Consider the following 8,774-nt stretch of genomic DNA (forward strand, 5'->3'; position numbering starts at 1 on the left):
ACAGGTACACCCGCAAAATTAGTTCGGCTCGGGCGGCCAGACAATTTCGCGGTTGAAGCTTCGCCATTGGCGTTAGCAATCTCCCCTATAATCTCTGGAACAGCCCACCCAAACAGCGCTAGAGAATAGTAACGCTCTCGAAACAAAACTTTTGAAAAAGTGATTTCTTATCCGTTGCTATGGAGTTATTTTTGTAATAGTGTAATAAGTGTAAAAAGTAACAATCTCATCAGAAAGATCAACCGCGATTTATATAATGTTTCAAGAATACTTTTGCAAAATAGCGTGCGTTTGAAGGGGATAAAAGCAATTGAAGTTTGTTTAATTTAAGGGGTTAGGAGCGAGTTGTTAGGTGAAATATAATACACGACAGCTCTCTACCTATGCCGTCAACTTGGCAGATACGCTATCGCGTATCTAGATCCAACAGCTGGCTGCTTGCATTTTGGTCGATTACGACATGTTATTCCAATGGAAGTGTCCCATAAACTTATTCAATTTAACTATTAACTGATATTGATTAATGTAATGATTGATGGTGCAAGTTCCGTCTCGACTGAATTTATCTTCTCATTTCCAACAACAATGAAGAAAATGTGGGAGCGCACTGTATGCAGCGCCGTCATTATCATTAATCATATGATCATTAATCAATATTAATGAAATGAATAGAACTCAAAGTAGAAGAAAAATTAATATCTCTAAAGAGTAGCTATCATATTTCACCTGTTATATAGCCTCCACAGCACTGTTTGTTTTTTAGTAGGTGAGAATGTGATAAAGTGCGTTTAGTTAATTTTTCTGCCGTTCGACCCAAAAGCTCAATGTAGCTTTTTCTGGCTCGTAGAGCAGAAAATCGTATACACAGCGGGGCCAGTAAAAAATCCCTAGATCATATGTTCGTCAGTCTCAACTTCGCTTCAGTCAACAATGTCATGTGATCTGAGACTTTTTTTACTGGCCTAGGTATGTAATGTACTATTTGTAACTTAACTCGGCCTAATCTCATTCCTTCGGATACTTAACCTTATTCTCGGCTATCATTTTTTCCGAATATGTTCCATACAAGGTCCAGATAAATTTACCAACACTTTACTTAGACAAAACTTTATTTTATTATTTCAAAAGGTTTCCCCACAAACCTCCAAGTCTATAGGTTTATGCCCTCATTTTCCTCTTCGTTTGTTCTTAGACCTCTTCGGCTTCTTTCCCTTATTTTTTTTCTTCTCCTGTATTTTTCTCAACTTGGCGACTTGCTCCAGTGTCTTAAGCTCTCCTTTCCCTCCTATTTTATTCTTCAACTTTTGATTGTGCCTTGCCCAGTGTGTACTTGACGTCGTCTTAAGCCTGTGATTCTCTCCTTCCTCTTCATCAGTTCCATTCACTTCATCATCGATTTTTGATTTTTCCTTCCATTGGTCATACCGATTTGTTTTATAGGTAGCTGGAATCCAAACTCCAGACTCGGTCCTAATTTTACCGACTTTAGAATTGCTGTTAACAGTAATCATCTTTTTCTTCTTTCTATCCCACTTCTTAACCTGTTTCTGCAGTCTTCGGGATTCTTCATTGTCAGCAGTGAGTTCCATTTGAACGTGCTCAGCGGCATTGGCAAAATTATTAACAGCTAAACCGTCCTCAGTATGTTTATCAGAAGCTGTGTAGGGAATATAAAAGTTGGGATCTTGTAGTTTATTTTTCTTCTTCGTCCTAGATTCTCTGTATAGATCATTCAGTTTCCTCTTCTTGGGAATGATAATCTGGCTGAAAATTCCGGCGATCTCAGAAGAACAATTGTCATCAGTTTGAGGTCTTGCATATTTTTCAATTATGAAGTTTTTACCGATTTGTTTACGTTCATCTTCATGTTCTTTAAATGTTTTGATTACGTTCTGGTGAAATTGTCGTTTCGTCTTCATTACTTTGTAATCTGTAGATGAAGGCTTCACTGCTATTTCGAAGATAGTTCCTGAGGGGCGATACTTCTTCATTTGAGAAAGAAAATCTCCAGCCTTGGGAGAGAGATTGCCGTACTCTTTAAAGACACCTGCATCACCAATGTCGAGCTGTTTCGATCGTTTGACAGCGTCGACAGAGGAGGGCGAACGAGATTTTAAGTATTGTAGATATCCATTTCTGGCAACGCGAGACATGTTCTCCAGATCTGTCATAGTGTTGTGCCAACAGTTAAGTTCGGCTAATTCTTGTTCGATCATTTCTGGTGGCATTTTACCAATTGCTCCATGCCTCGAGAAACTAGAAAAATTTAAAGCTTGTACTATTAGCTATGGATCAAATTCCACACAACATATGTTAAAATCTTAAATGTCCCGAAAAACATATTTGAGAATGTTTCCCTTGCAAAATTGCTGATTGAAGGCTCGGTTGGAATATCTGATTATCTCGTATAAATAGTTTTTTGTTTTTGTTTTTTTATCTGAAACTTTGGTGCAGTTCTGCATGAAACAGAGCTACACCACATAAATGCATGTAGGCTAAAAAAAAAGTCACAAATAAAATAAAAATATAGAGTCGGTGCTTTTTTATTAAAACGGGAGGATAATTGTACAAAAGCACGAGTTGGAAATATCTGATTTGACGGAGCAGGAGGAGGGGGGGGGGGGGATAAAAGAAAATATCTTCCTGTGCGGTTGATGGGGCATTATTTCCTGAGAAATTATTAAATATTTTTAAGATTTTTTCAATCATAATTTCTGTACCACATAATTGGCACACGTCTCCGAATTAGATAGCGAAAAATTGAGATGGCGATCAGCTGTCAGTTTAGCGGGCGTGATGAAGGAAGGTACAAGAAGTAGGATGAACGCATACCGAAATAATTTAATTTTCACATCAAAACTAAACTCTGCAACGTTCATCCTACTTCTTGTACCTCCCCTCATCGCACCCGTTAAATTGACAGCTGATCGCCATTTTTATATCTAATTCGGAGACATCTGCCAGTGACCAGGTACGGAAATTATAACTAAAAAAAGCTTAAAAATCTTTAATAATTTTTCAGGGAACGACTTTGTGAAATAATGCCCCACCAACAGTACAGAAAGATATTTTTTTTATCCCCCCCTGCTCCATCAAATCAGATATTTCCAACTTGTGCTTTTGTACAATTACCCTCCCATTTTAATAAAAAAAAACGGACTCTATATTTCTGTTTTTTTTTTTTACTTTTGTTTTAGCCTAAATGCATTTAGGCTAAAATGCTTTATGTGGTGTAGCTCTGCTTCATGCAGGACTGTACCAAAGTTTCAGATAAAAAACTATCTATACGAGATAATCCGATATTAAAACCGGGCTTTAAGTGAAAAAAAAAATTTATCTAAAAGATGAAAGGCGTAGAAATCATTTCATGATTAGTGTATAAAGTATTCCATGCCAAGTGAACCAGGCTATGATCTGGCGTTATCAAAACGTGCATCAAAATTTAAATATTAACATTTAAATCTCTTGTTTTCCACTTCTACGCCGGTTTATTATAAATATAAATGGATCATAAATATCGCGATAAACGGATTTCGAAATGTAGATCGAGTTCCAGTGTACGAGTTTCAGATAAATTAAAATCAACAGAAATTACACTTTGCGACTCTGACTTTGCGACTGGGATTCCGTTACGAATTGATAATTGTCTTGAAAATGCGTTTTCAAAAACTTCAAAAGTCGAGTGTAAAATAGAAGCAATCATTTCCGCATCTTCTACCATGGCTCAAAACAATGCTTGGAAGTTTAAAAATGGTGTAATTTGTTTAGCAAGAAATTTAAGAGAATATATCTTTCGAAAAATAGTTCTTTCAATTTTTCGTGTCTTTTTCGTTATAAACTCAATTAAAACATTAGGAAAGAAAAATAATCTAATATTGAAACCTTAAAGAATTAAAAAAAAATCAAGAAAATGTTTTTGAATCGACTCAATCATATAAAAAATCGCCGTCAATATTGGAAGGGGGTCAGAGCCCAGTTCATTCGGCACCAAATATCTCATATGTTGGTTTTAATCTATCACAGCGTTTCTATGATTTTAAGTAACTATTTTCATTCTAGACTTACTTCTCCGTCTCATCGGTCTCACCACTTGATGACAAAATATTGATTTCCATCCCCAAAAATAAATGGAGATCCAATAAATATGGGAATTCATCTTTGGAAATAATATTGTAAGCAGTTCCAGAGCGTCCTGCTCGAGCACAACGCCCGACTCTGTGTACAAACAATTTACTTTTCGCCGGAAAATGAAAATTGATGACACTATCTAGATGTGGAATATCTAAGCCTCGAGCTGCCACATCGGTTACTACGAGGACTCGCGCTTGTCCACTCTGGAACTTGGCAGCATTGATCTTCCTGGCTGACGCATCCAGATTCGAATAAATGAAAGTGTTTGTGATTCCTGCTTGGTCCAGGATTGTATGGATATATTCGACATGATGCATTGTAGCTGTAAAAGCGATGTCACAAAAATTTATATCATCAATATCAGTATTCAATGAAACACTTAAATAATAGTTCTCATCTAATGCTAATGTTATGCGAATGTTAGATTCCCGCAAGACCAAAGTAGTTGAACGGACATGTGATGGAACATTTGTCAATATTTTATCCGTTAACCATTTACCATATAATCCCACCATCAATTTACACTTTCCTAGACTTTTTCGATCTCAATTATTGCAGTATTCATCTTTTTTCAGGATTTTATTTTATTTTAATACACGCATGGGCTATCTATCGAACGCAATCTCATATTTAAATTTTATCTTGTTCACCGAAAATATATTAAAATTTGGGATCAAATTCGCGTCGCGAGAACCACTCGAATGGTTAATGATAATGAAGATAATGAAAAAAAAGAGGAAATATTATTAGAGATTTACAAAGTTTATAAAAAAATCAAAAATACACAGCTTACCATTGTTTTACACTGGATTGAATGAAAGCTAGATACAAAGGTAAAAAGAACTTAGACAAAAGATTAGGTTCGATAGATAATTCATGTGGGTCTTCAATTAATATTTCATCTCTGATATTTCCCAAAATTAATTAGAAAAGTTTGAGATCAATACGCATTAGCTGAACAACTTGAAGTCAATTGTGTTATGCTGAAGTCCGCTGGGATTATTTCTCGAATATGTATTTGGACAATGTTCGCCCCTTTTATTTAAATATTTTTAAACAACAAAGGTCATCGATTTGCCCCCATTTATTTACAAAATGTTTTTCTTTGCGATGATTTTTCAGAATATTCTGTGCTGACTTGCTATTATATAAAAATATGAGTGTATGGTCACAAAAACTATTGAAAAATCTAAAAATTTTGAGAGATTATTTATTTTTCTGTTTGAAAAACAATTCTAATGAAAGCAGTATTCGAAATATACTTTACGGAAAAAAACCGTATCAACTCTTCAGACGACTGACACGATGTAATTTGTCACGTCAGATCATAACTGTGATTATTGTGATTGTACAAATCTCTATTCATGGAAATTAATCCAGTGTGGAACCTAAAAGCGATCGTTCCAAACATTCAGCATTTTTCCTAGTTTCTTTTGGAGCATATACTCATATTTCAGGGGAAACATTTAGATTCTTCTAGGGAGATTAAAAATGTCACCAGTGACTTGAAAAGAGAAAGCATTCATTTTTTAGATAATTTCTTTTGAAGCATCCATACTGTAAATTAAAATATATCAAAAACTGTTGAAAAATCCTAAAAAAACTTAATTATGTACGGACTAGTAATTTTTTTCTCAATTTAATTATCGTTTTAGTTGTTCAATGCAAAAATATTGAAAAATTAGGATTAAACCCAGCTTTCTAACAATCAACATTTCAATCACAATTTAGAATGAAAATGCTAATTTGTGGCAAGCGGGTGTGAAAGACTGGAGTGTTTTATTGGCACTTAAGAAAGAAAAATTATCACTTATTTTGCAAACAAGTTCTATGATTTATCATAAGAGGATGTTTCGAAAAATGTTAATATTTGGTGGAATTTTATTCATATATTAGCGACTACGCAAGCTTTTTCTTTATTAACAAGTGCAATTTAGTGAGAAAATGGAACGGTGGCAGTATACGAAAGCTTAATGTAAGCTGGTCGTAGGATATAGAATTAGTTTGGATGAAATACAGAAAATAAGTATATAATATTCAATTCATCTGTAGCTAAATTTCGGTTAGCTTTTGACATGCTCTGAATATTTCGTGAATATCTATCACATATAAGATAATAATTAAGACTAGAAAGCTAGAACCAATCTCTGTGTTGGGTGCATCCCGAAATATTCATTAACTGACCATGAATTTTGTACAGCAGTTGGCAGCTTTCCGAGTGGAAAGAAAGCCAATGATTGGCTAGGCTGAAACAATTATTCAAAAGGAATGGAATAAGAATCCTCATCTTCCAATATAATCCTTCCACACTAGAAAAGATTGAATCGAGATTTCCTATGGTTACTACTATGGAAGTTTCGGTCGCTCACGAACTTTTCTTTACGGTAAACATGACTTATTTCGTTTTAGCTGGGTTTCATCCTTTGTTTTAGAACATTTTGGTTGAATAGCTAATACCTTCACTAAAGACTGACACGTGATGTTATGATACGTTGCCTATTAAAATTAAAAACTTAAATTCCAGGTTATGCTACTTTGGAATATTTCTGTGAGATATAAAATTTTCGGTATGCTTTGAATGTAATTCCGCCGTATATAACTACTGTTATTATCTATCATACCTGCAAATACAACTGTTGGAGAGTCATTGGCTATTACATACTTCAAAAGGCATAACAGTACCGCCAATTTCTCTTCTTCCCTACAGGTTATAAAAGCCAAAGTTAACTCATTAGGCAGTTTATTCTCGACATCTAAACGGATAAGGATCGGATCACTAAGTCCAGCTTTTGAAAACTCCACCAAAACTTTAGGTAATGTCGCAGAGAACAGCAGCGTTTGTCTATTCTCTGGCAAACGATTGGTGATCTCATGGATCTGCTCTCCCCAGCCCATCTCAAAAAGTCGATCAGCTTCATCGAAAACTATCAACTCGATATTTTTCAAAGATAAGTCCATTTCGACACAGATGTGAAGAAAACGACCAGGAGTGGCAACTATTATATCTGGATTGCCATAAAGAACACTGAATTGGTTGTCCATGCTGTCCCCTCCTAGAATTACGGCGGCTTTTAGACCCGTAAACTTGCCAACATCTTTGATGAATTTCAAGGTCTGCAGAGCGAGTTCTCGAGTGGGAGAGAGGATGATTGCTCGAGCACCAGCCTTGGCGTTTCTCGTTTTGAGCTTTTCAAACAGGGGTATGAGAAAACAAGCAGTTTTACCACTGCCTGTACGAGCCATAGCCACTACATCGCGACCCGTTAGTGCTACTGGAATTGTCTGTAATGAAAAATAGATTCCAGTTGAAATAAATAAAAATGTGATGGCTTCACATAACAATTATCGAGAATTATTATGCGAATGTATTAGCTTGGTATCGAGACTTGAAGAGCATAAAACGAAACTATTCGAAACTTTTTCTCCTTATTTATTTACCTTTCGTTGGATGGGAGTAGGAATTTTGTAGCCTCTTTTCAAAATTCCTTTTAATAAAGGAAAACTCAAACCCATTCCCTGGAATCCTCCCGATTTCTTCGATGTCTTTAATTTGGGTGGAGTTTCATTTTCGTCGTCATTTTCAATATGTTTCAGATCAGTAAAGCCAATCAACTCTGTCTGCCTTATTGTATTCATCTTTCCGGCCAGCTCCATGTTCAGACTCTCTTTGGTTAAAAACTTATCCTATCAAGAATCTATTTGATTCTAACGCGTTTCTCCAGATCCATAAACACTATACAACAAAGTGTGAGTAGTATGATTTTATAAAAAAATATGCACAGCTTATTCTTAAATACACCAGAATACAAACTGATTACCTTACACGTGGATTTTACGTAAGCGATCGCGTGCGTATATATCTACACGATCTGCATACTTGAGCGCGTAACGTCACCAATCCTTATTCAGGCTCGGGTGGAGGGATTTTTGGTGACTGGTAGTTGGCACCACATTATTGAAAATTCATTAGTTTTTTTATTTAGATCAATAGTAGGACCTTTGTACATCATTGTAATACAATTAAAAAATTTTGTAGACCCTTCATTATTTTTTAATTAATTAAACAAAATAATGATCGGAAGTTAGGACCCCACCCCACTAATTTTTATTTGTAGACCGAAATAATATTAACCAATGGGAAGCAAATCGTTTGTAGATAATAAATACCTTGGTTTCATTCTTTTACACGTAATTATGAATTAGATTTTAATTAATTTAAAAAAAGGTCTATAGTGTTTACATCGGCGCATGCGCAGACACTAGTACTCACACCCAGTATGGTGTTTTCGGTCATCAGGGAGGAATTGTGAGTAGCACCATTGTATAACATTGTAATAGCAGAGATTATAGGGGAGATTGCTAACGCCAATGGCGAGGCTTTAACCCCGAAATTGTCTGGTCGCCCTAGTCGAACTAATTTTGCGGGTGTACCTGTGAATCAAACAGGTCACGAGGGCAAGAGTGTCGGTAATTTTCGGAGGGCGTGGGTATAGATAAGGCAGAGCGCGAGCCCCAGAGTAGCGATAATTCGGAAAGACCAGGGGAGAGATTTGGCACTGTGCATTTGGAAGAAATATAATTTTTTTATTAACTTTTCAAACTTTTTTCTTCATAAATATTTAGGTGGTAATTTGGTGGAATTT

At 35.6% G+C, this 8,774-nt stretch overlaps 1 protein-coding gene across 1 annotated transcript; it reads right to left on the bottom strand.

Annotated features, from left to right (window-relative positions):
• Positions 1 to 1,051: 1,051 nt before the first annotated feature.
• On the bottom strand, positions 1,052 to 8,036 carry LOC105272286 (ATP-dependent RNA helicase DDX54). The gene is made up of 5 exons (XM_011314346.1): positions 7,950 to 8,036; positions 7,570 to 7,864; positions 6,753 to 7,413; positions 4,066 to 4,453; positions 1,052 to 2,256 (listed from the first exon to the last, which is right to left on the bottom strand). The coding sequence occupies exons 2-5, from the start codon at positions 7,783 to 7,785 to the stop codon at positions 1,167 to 1,169; spliced, it is 2,355 nt and encodes a 784-aa protein (XP_011312648.1). The 5' UTR covers positions 7,786 to 7,864; positions 7,950 to 8,036; the 3' UTR covers positions 1,052 to 1,166.
• Between the last annotated feature and the right edge of the window lie 738 nt (positions 8,037 to 8,774).

The sequence above is a fragment of the Fopius arisanus genome, unplaced genomic scaffold (assembly GCF_000806365.1).
Source record: "Fopius arisanus strain USDA-PBARC FA_bdor unplaced genomic scaffold, ASM80636v1 scaffold00156, whole genome shotgun sequence".
Taxonomy (NCBI): domain Eukaryota; kingdom Metazoa; phylum Arthropoda; class Insecta; order Hymenoptera; family Braconidae; genus Fopius; species Fopius arisanus.